General features: G+C 49.7%; 8 protein-coding genes across 8 annotated transcripts; 3 read left to right on the top strand and 5 right to left on the bottom strand.

Moving 5' to 3' along the window:
* Positions 1-194: 194 nt before the first annotated feature.
* PFICI_07707 (uncharacterized protein) lies at positions 195-1,547 on the bottom strand (the record flags this gene model as incomplete). The annotated part of the gene is made up of 1 exon (XM_007836288.1): positions 195-1,547. One exon carries the CDS (start codon positions 1,545-1,547, stop codon positions 195-197), a length of 1,353 nt encoding a protein of 450 aa, XP_007834479.1.
* A 2,156-nt stretch (positions 1,548-3,703) lies between these two features.
* Positions 3,704-4,429, top strand: PFICI_07706 (uncharacterized protein; the record flags this gene model as incomplete). Its single annotated transcript, XM_007836287.1, has 1 exon — positions 3,704-4,429. The coding sequence occupies one exon, from the start codon at positions 3,704-3,706 to the stop codon at positions 4,427-4,429; it is 726 nt and encodes a 241-aa protein (XP_007834478.1).
* Positions 4,430-5,138: 709 nt separating this feature from the next.
* On the bottom strand, positions 5,139-5,923 carry PFICI_07705 (uncharacterized protein; the record flags this gene model as incomplete). Its single annotated transcript, XM_007836286.1, has 2 exons — positions 5,139-5,557; positions 5,728-5,923. 2 exons carry the CDS (start codon positions 5,921-5,923, stop codon positions 5,139-5,141), a joined length of 615 nt encoding a protein of 204 aa, XP_007834477.1.
* A 676-nt stretch (positions 5,924-6,599) lies between these two features.
* On the bottom strand, positions 6,600-8,227 carry PFICI_07704 (uncharacterized protein; the record flags this gene model as incomplete). The annotated part of the gene is made up of 2 exons (XM_007836285.1): positions 6,600-7,277; positions 7,334-8,227. The coding sequence occupies 2 exons, from the start codon at positions 8,225-8,227 to the stop codon at positions 6,600-6,602; spliced, it is 1,572 nt and encodes a 523-aa protein (XP_007834476.1).
* Positions 8,228-9,050: 823 nt separating this feature from the next.
* PFICI_07703 (uncharacterized protein) lies at positions 9,051-11,436 on the bottom strand (the record flags this gene model as incomplete). Its single annotated transcript, XM_007836284.1, has 3 exons — positions 9,051-9,341; positions 9,401-11,113; positions 11,176-11,436. The coding sequence occupies 3 exons, from the start codon at positions 11,434-11,436 to the stop codon at positions 9,051-9,053; spliced, it is 2,265 nt and encodes a 754-aa protein (XP_007834475.1).
* An 829-nt stretch (positions 11,437-12,265) lies between these two features.
* Positions 12,266-13,955, top strand: PFICI_07702 (uncharacterized protein; the record flags this gene model as incomplete). Its single annotated transcript, XM_007836283.1, has 6 exons — positions 12,266-12,590; positions 12,826-12,911; positions 12,969-13,028; positions 13,082-13,162; positions 13,215-13,286; positions 13,341-13,955. 6 exons carry the CDS (start codon positions 12,266-12,268, stop codon positions 13,953-13,955), a joined length of 1,239 nt encoding a protein of 412 aa, XP_007834474.1.
* An 842-nt stretch (positions 13,956-14,797) lies between these two features.
* Positions 14,798-16,570, top strand: PFICI_07701 (uncharacterized protein; the record flags this gene model as incomplete). Its single annotated transcript, XM_007836282.1, has 3 exons — positions 14,798-15,789; positions 15,878-16,298; positions 16,376-16,570. The coding sequence occupies 3 exons, from the start codon at positions 14,798-14,800 to the stop codon at positions 16,568-16,570; spliced, it is 1,608 nt and encodes a 535-aa protein (XP_007834473.1).
* A 124-nt stretch (positions 16,571-16,694) lies between these two features.
* PFICI_07700 (uncharacterized protein) lies at positions 16,695-17,468 on the bottom strand (the record flags this gene model as incomplete). The annotated part of the gene is made up of 1 exon (XM_007836281.1): positions 16,695-17,468. The coding sequence occupies one exon, from the start codon at positions 17,466-17,468 to the stop codon at positions 16,695-16,697; it is 774 nt and encodes a 257-aa protein (XP_007834472.1).
* Positions 17,469-18,152: the final 684 nt, after the last annotated feature.

The following is an 18,152-nucleotide window of genomic DNA, read 5'->3' as shown; positions in this document are numbered from 1 at the left end:
CAGCAAATGGCTTGAATTGCCGGCAAGCTTGGTCCCACGGTCCATGTGGTAGATACGGTCACGACGGCAGTAGCCTTAGGCATGCTTATAATCGCGCGGAATAATATCTCGTTATTACTTTGCTGTTATTTGATTTTTATTCTTTATTTTTCTTTTATTTATTTCACCCAACGTGGCAATCGCATCTGGAAATTTCAGATTTCATCCCGTAGTTTCTGACGCAGTCGCAACTTGCCCATCACCCCGGTGGTCAAGACAAGACATGCACCGAGAAACATGGAAATGGCACAGAATGCAATCAAGCCATCCCACTTTGCCTCATTCGCATTATCATCTGTTCCCAGTATGGCTCCGGCAATTGGCGTTCCAATCAAGAGAGCTACTCCCGCCACGAAACAAGCCATTCCCAAGCGGGTTCCCATTCGTGTGTGATCCGAAGTGAGCGAGAAGATGCCCGATGGATGGCTGCTGACAACACCGCCGCTGAATCCGCCGTAGAGGACCGCGAACACGATTATGCCGCCATGGTTCCGTATGCCAATCCAGGCAAAGGCCAGAATGCACGAGAGAGCGGCACATCCGCCCATGACTATCGTGGGCGACCCAATAAAGTCCGAAATGATGCCCGGCACGATACGACCAGGGACACTGACTGCGTTCATAATGGCCACCATGTAGGGAGCAAAAGCATCGCTTGTCAGGCTGTGCTCAATGCTAAAGAGCTCAATGTAAAAGAAGGGAATGTAGAGGCCCATGAAGCAGAAAAATGAGCCGACTACAAAAATCATGAATGGCACGTCCGTAAACGCCGACATGTCGATCAAGGCTCTGCGATGCTTCGAGGGTGGCAGTCTGGTCTTGAAGAACATGAGAGGAACAACTGCGACGCCAAGTAGAATGAAAGCAATGATTCGGGTCGCCCATCCGAAGCCTAGTCGGTCAACAAGTTGGTTGAATGCGATGGGCAGCACAGTACCGGCCAAGGGTGACCCTGATGATGCTAACCCGGTTGCCAATGCGATTCGGCGTGAAAAGTACTGGGACAGGGCGGCTGTCGTAGGGGGAAAGGTCAAGGCACAGCCAAGTCCAATGCAGAGTCCCTGTGCCAAAAGCACCTGATAGTACTCTGTGCAGAGAGACGTCATGAACTGGCCAAAGATGATGAGGAATAGACCACTATAGAGGAGGTGTCGGAAATATCCCATATCAAACAGAGGCCCCGAAAAGATGCCACCTGCCAGTAGCAGGAATCCTTGAATAGACCCGACCCATGAGATGGAGGAAGAAGAGCTGTTTGGTAACAGGACTTGTTCATAGTATGATTGGTAAACACCAAAGCAGTTGACCAGTCCGAAGGTGCTAAAGATGACGCACCAGGCGCTCAGCACTTGAAGCCATGCGTCTAAGCCACCGTCTGGCCGATGAGACAGATCTAGTTCCTTGACGGTCGGTTCTTCGATTTTCTCCGTTGTCGTTGCCGGATCATGTTGAGCTGGGTCCGGATCGATCTCGGATTGTACTCGGGTTGGCGTAGTAGTATCTGACATATCTGCAGCCTTGTGGGTATCGATCGATCTGTCGACACTTGTAAACGCTATTGTCGTACGATGTAGACCGTCATGGGCAACCCAGAGAGGAACAGAGCTCCCAACGGGAGCAGAGTCTCAGGCGCCGTGCAACGTTCAAATACATGACGGCGGGTCAACCAACATGATCCCAATGCCGTCGCAGTTCCCGACACAGTTCCCGAGCGAAGTCCAATGGAGATAACAGTGGGTTTTCCCAAGAACCATAGAGCCATCTGTGGCATGTTGTCCGGCCGGGACTAGGCCTGGCACCATATGGTGCGAGCCCATTCCCAGTGGATAAACTGGGCCTGTGTGGGCCGTGAATATGACCCTCGCCGAAATGCTGCCGCTTTTTTTCAAGAAACACACAGCAATGCTTTGACACCGTTGCGAGGCTATAGAAGCCAGAGCGTTCGTCGACTTTTCTTTTTGAGCCCATTACAGACATGCCTCCCAAGTCTCCGGAAAGGCAAGTCGATGAATCAACAATGCGCTCACGGATCATCCAGCCGAGTCATGCTGAATACCGTCGCTCTGCCAGATAACATGGTGACTCAAGGAGATGTGACTAATCAACCCGACGATAACAATTCTGCCAAGCAATGCCCAACGACCAAGACTTTTTTATAGCTCGAGAAATCCCGAGAAAAAGTTTTTGATTGTGGATTCCGGCAATCCACAAAACCGAGCAAAATCCGAGACGGCAAAAGTGAGTGCAAAACTCTCAGCGGGAAGATCCGATTAAGCTTCAGCCCTACGTGCTTCTGCTTCCGACTTCCAGAGCCGCACTCTAGACTAGCGACTCGGAGATCCGTTAGCACGAGATCTTAGTCTTGAATTTGCAATCTTGATTCCATACCCTCTGTCGAGAACATGGACGACGTATGGCAATGATCCGGTGATTGCTTTGATGCTTCACCAGGGCTCAAATCGTATGATGAAAGTCAATCAACGGAGTCGTTACATCCAGACACCGATACGAAAGCAAGCGGCACTGGCAGTGTCGGTCATGAAAACTAAAGCAACAAATAATCCTTTTGCTGCTCTACGATATTACCCTTTTCTTCCCGACACCTCCCACCCAATTCGAGCATGATTCTGAGAGATACTTGATCAATATTTCTCATATGCATTGAAAGTCATGATACGTTCATCATCTTGAAATTATAAAGATACATCGAGACAGACTTGATGCTGCCAAGGTGATACCTAAACCAAACTAATGGAAATCACACTTTTCCAATCCATCAATTTTATGATGCTCACCTCGGTTTTTACGGATTCCTCCCGCAACTTTTGCCTGGTTTCAGGATTTGTCGGCGCCTTCAAATAGTCTGGGGTTTCTGTGCGACCTATGAACGACACAGACGAGGCATCGCCATTGATTTTGAAAAGGATCAGCCCAACCTTTTTGTAAACTAGAGCAATTGCGTCAATAAATTCCACTATAATTCCAATTCGAAAGATTCTATTAGGCTCAAGCATCGTAAAGGAGAACCCTCTTGGATAGCACCTCAAAGCCTCTCTGAGGAGGCCTTCGTGATTGACTCTTAACGAATCTTTGGTGGGGGTACGCAGATTGCCGCCAGAAAACCCAACCTAAACGGGAATCGGAATTGCACCAATCGTCTTTCTGATATTGATGTCCGGTAGCTCCAGGACAAGTTCTGCACATTTCCTTGAGATGATATTTCTACAGTTGGGGCAGTGTCGCACTGCCCCGAGCAACTATATCTGCAAAGTCTGGGGGAAACCATTATGATTCATCCACGCTAAACCAAAACAGGACCGCCAAGAATGAATCACGGTGCATAGATGGACGAAAAGGTGAGACAAAGGCTCCAATGTCCAAAAATGAATCATATGCAATATCATTGAAGTTGAGCCTTGTTTAGACGAGACTAGCTTTGTGTAGCAAAATTCATACATCTCCAATGGATATATAACTCTTCGTACCATGGCAAGATTATAGTGATCCTAAAACAGCAATTCACATCAACCACAAGTAAACAGTCTATCCAACTGTCTTACAGCTCAGCTCAGACTTCAAACAAAAGAAGCAACACTTCCAGCACTACTTGATTTGATAAATGATAGGCGCAACTACTGGCACTACTACCACCACTACTACCACAATGCCTGCTCTCCTGATTGAGGATTCTTCGCCCCTGATGCCGGTTGAAGAGGAAGACTCGGAAGATTATGAATACAGCTTGAGCTCAGACGATACCGACACTTCGGATGACCAGGGCGATGACGAATATGTAAACGACGGCGCAATTGGAAATAGCCTCAGATACATCGACAGCACGACAATACGTCTTCCCTCTGGCAAGACGATATCCCATCGACCTGACGCTGGATTCCGGAAATCGAAATCGAGGTCGCATAAATCTTTAACTACCACATCGGCGTCGGCGTCAAGGACTCAGAAGAAACTCCGCGGAAACTGTGCCATGATCTCATCAAGTTCAACACCATCACAGAAAGTCTCGCGCACTTCTGCAGCTTCATCAGATCACGACCACGAGTCCACGTCATCAGATTCCGACGCCACAACTCCAACACCAAACTCATCGGCACTCTTGTCAACAAATACCCAGTCCTCAGCCCTGAACAACCGGGTCCGGGCCATCTCCCACAAGACCCTCCGCGCCTCGGACATGCAAATGATGGCCAGTCTACCCGCCACCACGCAGCGCGCCCTCATGGCGACGCAGCAGCGATCCGTGTCGCGCTCCAGCCGCGCCGACCACAAGTTCCGGGGCAAGATGGGCGCGTTTGGCAATATCAAGATGACGGAGCGGTTTATAATTGATGTGCCGTTTGGTAATCGCCACAAGTGCCGTTTCCCGGTATGAAGATGGAGGCGATGGTGACTCGAACATCCCAGTCTATAAAACATATCTTGGTTGAAGGTCATGGAGACACTCGAGGGGGGAATGACTGCTGGATGTTTTCAATCATTCGGTTACAACATAACTTGTCGAAAGTTGTATATCCGCGGTTGCATGAAGTCGCAATAACAACATAATGATACGGCTGCTATGGTGTGCACCCCCAATGATCGGCGCAGAGAAGACGCACTGTCTCAGGGGGCTCGAATAGCCAACGGTGGGCAGAAGACGAAGCGGGGGGGTTGGATCTGAGATGAGCGTGTACGAATATGATGTAATTGGCGGGTGCTGGGATATGAAGGTGGGGGAGTATATTTAAGATGATTTTGAGTACGGGTTTGCCTAGGTAGGAGAACCTAGAAATATTTTAGATGACCTACTTTCAATCAAAAGTGTGCTCGTCAATCCGTTCTGTTTCTGATGATAATGTCATGGTGTAGTCATTGGCATAACTTGCCACGCTCTGGATTCCGGCTAGGCGGCAACCGGAAATTCTTGATCAAAGTATCCATATCTCACTTGTCGTGCAAGGCAGGCTGTGTGACTTGATTCTTTATATTGATGCTGTTCGTTTCAGGCCACTCTCGAAGATCGGGTATTCAAGTGACTCATGTATGCAGTGTAGCGTAGCAAATTTGCTCCTCACGGAAACCTCTTCTCATGCGCGACAATTTCAAGCGGCAGTCTTACTGCTCTCACCAGCCTCCTCCTCAACCTCCTCAACCTCCATCTCGACAGCACCAACAGCGCCCTCGAGGCCGCCTTCCTTGGCGTTCTGCTCCTCCTTGTGCCGGCTCTGCGACAAGAAGAACTCCACGACATGCATGTGGTTGTTGAAGGCGGCGCAGTCGAGCGGGATCTGGTCCCTGGCGTTGGCCACGGTAGGGTTGGCGCCCCGCGACAGCAGCAGCTTGATGGTGTCGAGGTGCCCGCCCAGACACGCCCAGTGCAGCGCCGTGTTGCCGTACTCGTTGGCCACGTTGATATACGACTCGGGCGGTGCCGTTGTCGACGCCGATGGCGATGTGCTGCTGGGTGCCGGTGAGGGCAGTGATGATGTGGGCAGGTGTGAGAGAATGTGTGTCACGGTTTCTGTTTCATCGTTAGCCTTCGCCAACTTCTCTTTACAGCTTGAATGAAATACTAGGGCGCGTGATGCATGTCCTGGGGTTGATGCTCGGTCTTCTGACTTGCACGACTTCCACGGTGGAAATGTCATGCAGAGCCTCTTTCTCCTCTGCTGGCTCGCAAGATGAACTTACTCGAATGTCCATTTGCGGCTGCCATGTGCAAGCACGTCGCCTTTCCTTCATCCCTTGCAGCCTCCAGCACGTCGGCGATTGAAACCTTTTCCCGCTCTGCTAGCTCCTTGAGCAGCTCTGTAAGCTCTGCATCCTCGGCTGCCCGTGCCAGGTAGATCAAATCATCGATCTCGTCGCCAGAAAGTGTGGGCGCCATTTTCCTTCAGTGACTGACTCCCAAGCAGCTGATCTCGAGTGCTGTTTGGATCTGTTTTTGCTATGCGCAGGTCCGTTTTGAGGTGGTTCTCAAAAGTTGATTGGTGGGTGGGCGGGTGGATGAATGGTGGATGAAAATTTTATAACCAAGCGATGTTGTAGCTGCCCAACCAAGATGCACCGAAAGGATTTTATTTTATTTTATTTCGTTTGCAGATTCACTCAAAACTGTAAATCGGTGCCAAGTATTTGAAATTGCGCAACATGAATGTCCATAAATTGAACAGAGAATAGAAAGTTGCAGCTTGAAAAAAGTAAAAATGGCAGAAGTTCACCTTGATGTCCTTGATCACGTGACGACTGTTTAGTCCAGGCAGAAAGAGTGAAGGCGATTTGGAAGCTGAGCATAGAACCACAAATATTATCGCCAACAGATATGAACCAATTATTAAACACAATTAATCATTTACTATTGAACCTCTTGAACTGGCTGCCAACAATTTGTGGTATCGATGCAAGAACGCCGAAGAATGTTTTTGTTCGCTGCCCGAAAACACGCATTTCACGAAATGGCCGAATCTCCTTTTCCGATGCTTAACAACGCCATCTTGGTTCCATCCCTGGTAATATCAAACAATTATTATGCATGTAGCATCTGTAACTGTGCTGCCATCTCTTTACTCGTCCCACTTCTTGGCCGTAGCTCCCTCGGGGGGCTCCGTCTTGTAGCTCGTCTTGGATGCCTCTTCCCAATTGGTGCTGAGACTTGTGCCATTGCTCTCTACGTAGCTCTTCATCATGGCTCTTCTGGTATCATCATCAGAACCCTTGTAGATCATTTTAAAGAAGTCGTCGGGAGTCTCCTGCTTGTCCTCATCGATGTCGTCGTCAAGTTTCAAGGTATCCCAGTTCTTGGGGCCAGACTTGGAGGATGTGGGGTATGCAGGTGCAGAGGCTTTGGCTTTCTCGACAGGTGCTGTCACAGTCTTCTGAGGCTCGGCGGCTGATGATGAAGCTGGAGTGGCAGCCGTGCCATTACTGGCGGCAGTGTCGAACATTGCCTTGTACAGTTTCTCATACCAAGAATCAAGATCGCCTTTGGACTCATCGATTCCGAACTGATTAGGTTGAAGACCCCTGGATTCGGCATGCTTGATGAAAGTTGCCTGATCATAAAACTTGGCTTCGGCATTGGTGTCTCTTAGGACTCGCCACTTTCCGGCAGTCTGCTTCTTCAACGACAGCTCAATCTTCATGCTCTTTACGGTGTAAGTTGTCTCCTCGGGCCTAATCTTGCCCTTAAGGTGCAAGGTAAAGGCTCCGGATGTGATGCTGCTGATCGGACTGACAGTAACCTAAAAAAGAAATGTCAAAACTTTGATTTGTTTTAGTTCTTCTTGCCTTAACTTACACTGCTCTCCTTGGAGTCCACCTGAGCGAGGTCCTTCGGGACGTTCTTGACGAATAAGCTCACCGAAACACTGGTATCAGTCTCGTACCAATCCACGCGGACGTCATGCTTTCTGTGTTCGGCCTGAAACTGGTTCCAGATTTCCGTCCAAGTCACGGTAGAAGCACGTGAAGGAGCAGCTCCATCTAGGATGTGCTGGGGAATCTGGGGCTTGCCAGTCTCCTGGTCGGACTCATCCTCAGCGTCAATCTCATTGACCTGGACAGTCTGGATGGCTGATTCCTTTACGGGGGGTGTCTCTGAGGGCTTGGGGTACTTCTCGACAGTAACCTTGCGGCCAGGCGCACCTGGCTCAAGCTTCTCCATGGCGCTCAGGGAATTCATGCGCCACGTAATGGCCAAGTTGCGATTAGTCGTTGTCTTGGATCTGTCGCCGGCGAGACCTTGGAGGTTAACATTCTTCTTATTGGCCTCTAGAACCTTGTTGTTTCCCTCCTGAACCTCCGCCATGGTGACGGCGTAATCACCATTACCGTCAACCTTCTTCTGTTGGCCATCGTCCTCAGTGGCCTTGGCACCTGCGATTAACTGAAGAGTCCAATATGCACAGACATCGGCGTCGGCATACTTCTGCATGCGAAAGAGCGTGATGGCTCTTCGGAGCTGGGCCTCAATCATCAGGTCGCGGTTAGCACGGCTGAGGGCGATTGACAGGGCGTGTTCGGCATCGTGGAGAGCAAGTTCGAACTGCTCCGTTCGCAAGTAGGCCTTTGATCGCTCAATAAGCCATAGAGGAGCCCGCTGCTGCTTTAAAGCCTGGCTAAGCTTCTCAATGCCTTCAGCGTAATTGCCAGCCTTGATTGAAGTCAGGCCTTCGCCTGCTAGGGTAGACATGGCGGGGCAACGGGATCGTGTAGGTTGCTTTTGCTTTCGGCGATGGAAACGGATTGGCGTGCTTGTATGACAATTTTGAATGGCGAGGAACGTCTGTCCAAAGCAGAAGCAGTCCAAAGCTTGGGTGAAAGACTTCACGAACGTATTGAGATGGAGTGATGCTTCTGCAGCTCCTGGGCGCAACCCCCAGCTTGTTTAAGTAGGTAATGAGTGCGGCTCCTCAAGGTAGGCAAACGCGGCGGGGCACCGAAGCTCTAGGAAGCTTCAAGCTTCACGGCGCCCGACTGGACCCCACCGGCGCCCGCAAGGTGGGTCATGTTGCCGCTGACAGAGTACACTACATAACCTTACGCAGGCCTAGCCCCCTGCAGCGGTTACATGTAGCACAGGCAATATGTACCTACTTTCGTCTGCCTTACCGTATCCTTCAAGTTCCCCCTTTCCTCCTAGACAAACATTGATCGAGGTGATATAATGTAGGTACAAAGATATAATGTTCAAGTCTTGCTTTCGGTGACTTCCCTATGCATTAAATCGTGGCGAATCCTCACCCAAACTCTTTGTTTTGGGTTCTGTAATCATTGTAGATCCTGGTCAGCCGCGATTGGTACATCGTGTGTCCTTTGTAAAGATCACATTCTGTGGGGGCCGTTGAGGAGAGGCAACTTGTTGAGTTATGGATTATGTAGCACATATTATATTATCATTAATGGTATTACCGTGTCATTCTTGAACTTCGTCCACATTACTGTGTGTGCACGTACGTGATTGCCTGTTCAAAGCTACAAATTGGAGATTATCGTGGTAAACCTCCGACAGCCGCTCAAACCACAGTCTCGTCAGGGTATCGTTCAGCAAACATTCCAAGAGCCTTCAATGTAAAGGTGAACTTGTAGTTCTGGTAGGTGATCATGCAACTCTTGTTGAACACTCCCTCGATGGCTTCTGGTAGCCATTCTCCATTGGGCTGCTGCCTTTCCATGACCAGTTTGATACCCTTCTTGATGGGCTCGATGTCGGGATATTTTGCATGCATCAATCCAATGAGTGCCCACGACGTCATCACGACCTGTGATCCCATTGGGTGTTCATGGTACGTGTTTGATTCACAGGACTATGTCTCGGTGGTTAGCATTGTCACAAACTGGTAACTCGGTACAGGTTGAGACTTACTCGGTAGCTTTCCGACCAGCCTCCATCGGCCCTTTGCTTTGAAAGCAAGAACTCACAGGCCTTCTTGGCGTGTGGGCTGGTCTCGTACGTCTCTCCAACACTTGATAGACTCTCGAGTGCAAACATGGTAGCGTAGGTAAAGCAGATGCCCCAGTTTCCGTACCATCCACCGTGAGGGTATTGAGCCTTCTTGATATAGACAAGTACTCTGTCCTTGAACTTCTTGATGTCGTCGGCTCTATAATCAGGCCAATATTTGTTGAAAAGTGACAACGCAGTGATCACTGCCGTCGAACATTCAACATAGTCGTATTCTACCATAATCTTGCCGAAAACCTCAGCAGCATTAAGCATCTCCAAAAGCTCGCTTCCACGTGTTGGCTCATATGATGAACATGCCCCAGAAGCGTTCTGGTACGTGAGCAGGGTATCGATTGCATCAAAGATTCTTTGGTCGTTTAAAAGTTCGGGGTAGCCATGTGTCTTTTGCAGCAGGATGACCGACTTCACGGCCTCTGAAATGCAGTCGCTCACAGCATACCCTTGGACCTTGTTACTGAAGCCCCAAGCACCCTTTCGCTGCTGGCGGTAGCAGACCTCTTGATCTTCGCAGTTCTCCCGGATCTGCTGGCTATCCAAGAATTCGAGAGCTCGAGTGAGCATTGGCTTCCAGCGGGGATCCTCGGCCAGACCTGCGTCCACAACAGCCTGGATGGCAAAGGCAGTATCCCAATTCTGCACACCGTTGGTACCATTGCTGAGCATACCCTCATCCTTGACCCACAGACTGTCTTCCAGTCTCTCAACATGTCTCCGCACAGTGTATGAACCCGGGCCATCACGAATGTAGCATACAATCGTGTTCATGGCCGCATTGACAGGTGCAAGATCAGCAAAGTCAGTATTGGCGTCCTCCATGTCAATCAATTTGCTGCACCAGGCCTCGGCTTTCTCAACCAGACCCTTTGTCCTGCAATACGGATTCCAGATATTGACCAAGAACCAGTTTGCAGTATTGAGCAGCCACGTTTTCGGGTGGTAGTTGTCAATTGCGGCGATGCTGTTACGATTCCCTTTCCAGTCAATGTCTTCCCATTTCTCGGCGAATACCTCCTGTCTCAGCGCCCTGATAACGTCTGTCTCCTCACATGACCACTGCTTGGAGTATATGTACCCCATGGGCAGGAAGACTTGTCGGATGTGTATCCACCACCTCCAAGGGGCAGCGGGAAACCAATCGGGAAGCAGCCAAATCTCTGGAGGCACGGGATTGACGATATCCCACTTGGCCACACCCAAAAGACTGAGCCAGAACTTGGCCCAATGCGGTGCATGAGTCGCACCGCCCAGCCTTTGCAAAGTTGTTCTCGCTTTTACCATGAAAGGCTCGTCTGCGTCAACCCCCACAAGGCGCAATGCAGTATAGTTCATTGCGGTGCCAAAGATACTACTGTCTCCCTCAATGTGAAGGCCCCATCCGCCGTCTTCGGGATGTGCTCGTGCCTTGAGGTAGTTCTTGATTGCTGTTGCCTTGTACCATGGAATTGGCGTCTTTGTGATGTGCCAGGCAAAGACGATGCCTGGCAGCAAGAACATTGGCCCGCCATATTCACTGCCCCATTCTCCCGATGGCAGTTGAAGTTTCTCAAAAAAGGTCAGACCATTCTGTACAGCGTCGATCGGCTTCTGCGGTTTCGGGAGATCAGGTAGACCCTACATTTTGCGCAATTGATCAGCTGGTGGAATTACTTTACTTCTCGCAGCGGTAAACATACAAGATCCAGGCCGAGGTACCATTTGTCTGCAAAGCTCTGGGGCCATTCTTTCGCTTCCTCATCGTCTTCCAGGTAGTGCCAGGTGAGTCGTCCGTCCTCGTCCATGCATCGCCAACGGGTGATGTCGGTGTTCTCGCGCACTTTCGGTTGCTTAGACTCTACGGGCGCGATGTCGCTCTCGGTCTTGCGCTTCTTGATATCCGAGTTGCCATTGGCAGTGCCCACAGCGGCGCCGGAGGCCTTTGAGCGAGTAGTGACCATGCTGCCGGTGTCTTGCTCGCGCTCGAATGGCCAGACAGGTGTCAGGAGGTCAATTGGCTTGGAATTGGCTCTCTTTCTTGGAGACTTCGAGTCCAGGAGGTATGATCAATCCAGGCACCTGCGCTTGGCGCACTAGGTACGATTTAGTTGCCGATCCCCGCTGAAGATGGCGCCACAGGGACGGCCCTCAGGTCACTTCAGTGGGGATGCACCTTTTGGGCGGGCTCCGCGGGCTCAGGAGTCCGACTGTAACCCTGCCCGGAGTAAACAATGTCCTGTACTGTGTGCTACTCCATACTGACCACTCATCATTATTGACTTTTTAAATCATAGTTGAAGTCGAGGGTACTGATGCGTATCATGTAATAAGCCAACCTATAAACTACCCTAGCACCTAGTATATTGAATTCCACGTTCAGGGTGTCGATTGCTCGCACCAAATATCAATGTATACTATGAACTCTACTACGTAGTAGCGAATATACTACAAGCACAGACTCGTCCCTTCCGCTGCTCTTCTAGAATGCTAAACAGATTTCGTTCAATGTTGAGTTGAACAGGCAGGTACAGCTTCAACCACACTTCGTGGAAGAGCCGATTTCGATTTTATTCTCCCCGAGCAATTACAAACAAAAATGTGCTCCAGAAACATGACAGGAAGGAACGAACCCCCATGGATTGACACCAGATAATTCTTTTGAGGAACAGATCCATTGATGTGCATTCGGATTCATGAGCGTCGGTCATTTCTTACTCGACCATTGGATGCAATTGCAGCAATAAAGGCAAAAGATAAGACAATTTGCACCAAACAGCTTCATGCGACACCATGAGCCAGAACCCCTTCCCTCAAACCCACGCGGGCGCATCCCGTAATGCTGAACGGGACTCTGGGCAGCGTCAGTCGTCCCAGATCGGAGCCCGTCCCAGTGACCAACGGCGACAAGAACCCGACCAGTATTCCCAGGAACTGCCAGAACCTCTCGGAGACCCTGCTGCCTCTCTTCTGTCAAGGATTGAGGATATAATTGAAGGTATTGTAGACAGGCTTCAGGAAAATCGGCCTCTCTTGATCCCCCTGCGAAGCCGTAGGACAGGCCGCGAAAGTGCCGTGCTGTTCCCAACCGCTTCAAATGCCAGTGCCAGGAGATTCAGTATGTATTTTTCTCTACCACTCACATATGCATTATCTTTCGAGCTTATGGGTATGGTTGATTAGCATCAATTTTGACCGTGCTCTACCACTGTCATGAGGCCATTAAATCCGGGATCGCAATTACAAAGAGGTTCGTATGTTTTCATCAGATCAAGTATCCAGACTTCTTAGTGAAGTACAACATTCCCCAGAACTAATCTTGACGTGTAGATGCATATTCTATTTGAACAAAGATCTCTTTGAGAGGCAGAGCTATGTTGACCAGATCATTGACGACATTGCCTTTACTTTCGGTGTCAATAGAGATGCGTTGAATATAGTACGAACTTGTTCTAAGATACTCCGTTATTCATTACCTAGTACTTATTATGTGCAGGTTGCTACCTCGAAAGGGCTTGTCGCTGGGGGCCCTTTTGGACGCGAATCAGATGACATGGTCTGCAGGATTCTTTAAGAAAACAAACATTTCACGATATTGACATGATATAGTATGCTGGAATTCCAGACGCGGTTTCACTGGCGAGTTTCGAACTTCGCGGGATTCAATGGGTCATGATCGTAGAGAAGGAAGTAAGTTTTGTATTCATGGTATACTAGTCTGATTTCACTGACAAAAGCACAGGCGACATTCCGCAGCCTGGTAGCAGCAAGATATTTTGATCACTCCGCCGCAGGCCCGGGGCTATTGATCACAGTACTAGTCTCCCAAACCCCGTCTTGCAGAGTTTGCTGACAAGATTCCCAATAGGCCAAGGGATACCCAGATCTAGCCACACGTCAATTCCTACACGCAATACACTCTCAATATCCTTTCATCCCTCTGCACGGGCTTGTTGACTTTGATCCTGACGGCGTCGGTATCCTGAGAACCTACAAGCTTGGTAGTCGGTCCTTGCGACACGAAGGAAACGTCACAGCGCCAGGACTCCTCTGGTTAGGGGTCAAGAGCCACGATATGTTCCGTCAGGAATTTGCCCTAAAATCGCCAGTTCGCTCGCCTCAAGCCGGACTAGAAGGAGTAACTCCTCAAGTTCCTGTACGCAGTCAACAACCATTAGACGAATCTACGCGGCATCTTCGAGCGGCCGCAAACGTTGCCGACATTGAACGCCCCGGATCTCTGGCGCAATTAACGGATATCGACTACAAGACAAATGCACTGACGCCGACCGACAGAAGGAAAACTTCAAGTCTCCTGCGAATGGTTGAGGAGACAGCACCTTTGGAAGCGGAAGAGTTGGCCCTGTTGCGGGAGCTTCAGATCATGTTGATGCTGAATGTGAAGTTTGAGATCCAAGCCATCAGTGGTGATGGGAACATGACCAGGTGGTTAGATGAGCGGCTCTCATCGGGCATGTTGTGATAACACCAAAGGCTGTACGTTGTCGACGACATAGTCAGCGTGACGATCGACCAAGATCGCCCCCTTGTTCGACTTCAGTGTATGAAGTACCGGCCAATGTTTTACACTGAGCTCTTGCATACTTCCGTATTTCCATCCCATCTTCGACCACCTACATGCCCAGAAGATAAGCATACGTGTATTACTTACCCCGCGGATGTGACGCTACTCCAAATCCCAATATTTCATCCCATGTGGCTGGAAAGGCCAAGATTGCGCTATTCAGAATAAAGCATGACGGCTAGAAGATGGTTGGTCACAGGCGCCGAATGAAAATGCACATAGCTGCATGGTGCCATCAAGTACGGCTTGATATGACATGTCTGAACGAGAATAGATCAGTCAGCCTCAACGCCAGGTGCTTGCTACTCCACACTCCACGTTCTCTTTGAAGCAGGGGTATCTGATTGATGGCTGACCAGAATTCAAGTGGCAGAGTCTGATTGGGCACTAGCTGTTCATGCCGGTTAATAAGATCTGAGTAACCACCATTCAGATCGTGGGGAGCATCAAAGGTGGTCTACATTTCGTATAGCGGGTGGCTTATCGGAGCTCAACTGTACACTAATATCTCCAACACTTGCCAGAGTGGTAGTATCATCCTCGGATATAAGTACTAGGTAGATATCGAAGAAGTATGTCAGTTCTCAGAAAAACACGGATGGAAAGTATTCTCCGATAAATAGTGCCCGGAATGCTTTCTCTAATCCAACTAAATGATTTCTTTCTTTCCAAAGCATGCAATCTGAACAGGTCCGCTTTCTTGTACTAGAAAGATACTAAGAAACATGTCAGTGTTCAACATGGCAGAGTTCTCATCAATCATCCATACTTCCATCCATACTTCCATCCAATCAGTGGTGGCTCTTGTAACCTCCCACCCTCTTATCCTCCTCTTTGTCCTTTGGTTCTTGAGGGCTGCAATCAGACGATATTACTCTCCACTTCGATCATTCCCAGGCCCCTTTCTTGCTTCTATCTCACGTACATGGAAATTCATCTCCATCGCTCGAGGCCACACACACCTGGATTTCATCGCACTGCACCAAAAATACGGGCCTATTGTCCGAACAGCTCCAGATGAGCTGTCATTTGCCTCGCCCCAAATTGCACGAACCATTCTCTCCGCCGGAAAAGGCTTTTACAAGACCAGTTTCTATGCCGTCTTCCCACCGCCAGAGAACCCCGACATCTTCACCGAGATTCGCGAGGATGTGCACGCTATCAAGAAGCGCGTGGCCAATGTGCCCTACTCCATGGCGGCCATGCGGCAGCTGAGCCCCTTTATCGACGATACTATTGACTTGTTTGTCTCACAGCTCGCTGAGTTTTGCGTCGATCTCGAAGTTGGCAAGTCGGTGCCTCTCGACGTTGGCGGGAGGGGCAAAGTTGACCTAGGAGCTTGGCTTCACTATTTTGCTTTCGATGTGCTTGGCGAGGTTGCCTTTTCCAGGTCTTTTGGCTTCTTGGCCGCGGGCCGCGATGTCGAGGGTGCCATTAAGACGATTGATGATATGCAGACGTATAATGGTCTGGTTGGCCAGATTCCGATACTCGATTATCTCTTGCGCAGGAACCCCATGTGGAAGTATGTGCTGGCATTGAATCCAGGCAATTCTCTAATTACGAGGATTGCACTCGATGAACTGTCGAAACGCAAGCCTTTTGACGAAAATGCTGAGGGGCCCAGTAAGGATGGTCGCCGTGACTTACTAGGCAGTCTCATCAAGGGCCATCTGAAGGAGGGCAGTGGTTTTGGCGAGGGCGATGTGTTTGCCGTAGCGCACGGCGCCATGTTAGTCAAGTCTCTTTTTGGTAATCCAGGGGTTGACGATAGATTGCCCCTAGAGGCCTTGTTTGGTGTAGAGACTGACGCCCAAAAGCTTCGCTGGCTCGGATTCAACCGCGTCAACAATGCAGTCCTTCTTCCACTACATCCTCTCCGTCCCAGAAATCCTGGGCCACCTACAGCAGGAACTCAAGTCCGCCATGGCTGATGGCAGCGTGCCAAAAGAAGGCAATATTGAATACACACAAGCGTTGGACCTATCATATTTCCAGGCATGTCTGAAAGAAGCCATGCGCCTTCGCCCTGCAGTCGGGCTCAACATCACTAGACATGTCCCAAAGGATGGTATCGAGCTAGACGGTGTTGTTTTGAAAGGTGACACGCGTGTTGCGGTCAACGGCTGGGTTTTGCATCGACACAAGGAAACTTTTGGTCAGGATGCTGATGTATTCCGACCGGAGCGATGGTTGGAAGACGAGGAAAAGGCAAAGAAGATGGATAGGTTCATGTTCCAGGTGAGTCATGTCTGCTCGCTTCCATGTTGAAAGGGAGATTGTTGGGATCTCTCAAATGAGGTGCTGATTTTGTACAGTTCGGAGGTGGCGCACATGTTTGCATTGGGCGCAACTTGGCCATACTTGAGATCAACAAGGTGATACCAAGACTGTTGCGTGATTTCAACTTTGAGCTGGTACACCCAAGCCAACCTCTCAAGGCACATGCGTCCTTCTTTGTGGTTCAAGAGGGCCTGAATGTTTTTATCGAGAAGAATAGCAGTGGTGTTTGAATAACTGAGTTGATGCTTTTCGCATCGTCTGTACTCAGATCAACTTGTGGGGAATATAACGATCACACAGAAGGATAGATGACTAATGAATTCATCAATGATTTCCATATTCAAAAGTAGAAATCTATGGATTGTAGCTAACAACACTTAGGTACTGCACATCAAAGTAGGTCGTGTCAGTAGGCCCACTACTTCCACTGCTGCCCAACATTTGATAGTCAATGATGAGGTAGAACCCAGCACCGACATAGTCGTTGCCATACTGAGTAGTGATGAGCTCGCCATTCATGTAAAAGTTGGCCTTGACCGTGGTCCCATCGTCCTCTGCACGCAGCTCGACCAGGATGGTGTGCCAAGCCGTCGTGGGGGTCGGGTACGTCACGTCCGTGGCGGCCACCTCGGAGCTCGTGTTGAAGGTGTTGAACGAGATCTTGCCGGTGCCCTTCCACTCGGCCAGGTCAATCTCTGGCGGCCAACCCTCGGTGGCGGTTAGCCAAAAGGCGGGCCAGCAGCCCTCGGCGACGGGCGCGACAAAGTTTGCTTGAAAGTCCAGTCCACCGCCCGCCTCGACTGCGAATGTCTGCTTGGCATAAACGGTGCCCGAGACATAGGTGAGGCTGCTATCATCCGCCTGCGGCCCGGTGTAGTTGGATTGTAGCTGCAAATATGCGTCATGGATGATGGTAACTTGCGATTCCTGCATCAAAGCAGCACCATTGTGTGTGTCTCCCCATGGGTAGTTGTAGGAAAAGTAAGACTCAAAGGTCTCCTGAGAGCTGAAGCTGGTGTCTGGAATAAGCGTAGTGGCACGCTTCTTGAGCTCGCGCTCACGAAGAGAAGACGTCGGCGATGCTGTCGCCAAAGCGAGCAATAAGCTCAGGGCAAATTGTTTGGCCATGGTTTTTGGTCTGATGATATTTTTGCAACTATTCCCCGTAGTAAAAGGAAGTCCACCGGGAAGTGATGGATATGTCCCAAAAGTCGAATATGCTATGAGACATGGCCTCATATAAACCTTTGGGGATTGCCCCTATGATGACGAACAGCACATGAATCCGCCAGGGGTGAATGCTACCGTTGTATATTGACAACATTTCCAACTTCTTGTTCCGAGTTAACGATTTCCCCGGTTCGAGGAGAATTAGTCGTTTCAAACTCGGGCCACGCCAGTGCAACGCCGCCAGGGGTCTTGTGGAGTGATAGCCGCTCTTGTTCAGGGATTAATACGGGGAGGATCGACACATGGGCGCCATCCCGTACGACCCGTACAGGCATGTGCTCCGGCAATTGAGCGGCAATTGGCTTGCCCAGATTAACGAGGGACTGGATCAATCATCAAAGCATAACTATGTCAATGTCAGATGCATGAGAAATACGACTTTGACTTGGTCGCAGAAGAATTTCCCTGAAGTTCCTTTTCAACAAGACATCAAAACGCCAAGCTGTGCATGATGCAACAAACAAGCAACTGTGTGTAGACTAGAAAGAGAAACCTGCAGGAGATGTGATCACTCTTCGAGGACTGGTCCATTGAGATACGGCAGTAATCTTAAGTATACAAGATTCGCATGCTGCTTTGTGG

This window comes from Pestalotiopsis fici (assembly GCF_000516985.1).
Source record: "Pestalotiopsis fici W106-1 unplaced genomic scaffold PFICI_Scf_5, whole genome shotgun sequence".
Lineage (NCBI taxonomy): Eukaryota > Fungi > Ascomycota > Sordariomycetes > Amphisphaeriales > Sporocadaceae > Pestalotiopsis > Pestalotiopsis fici.
This window is presented reverse-complemented; position numbering and strand designations above follow the sequence as displayed.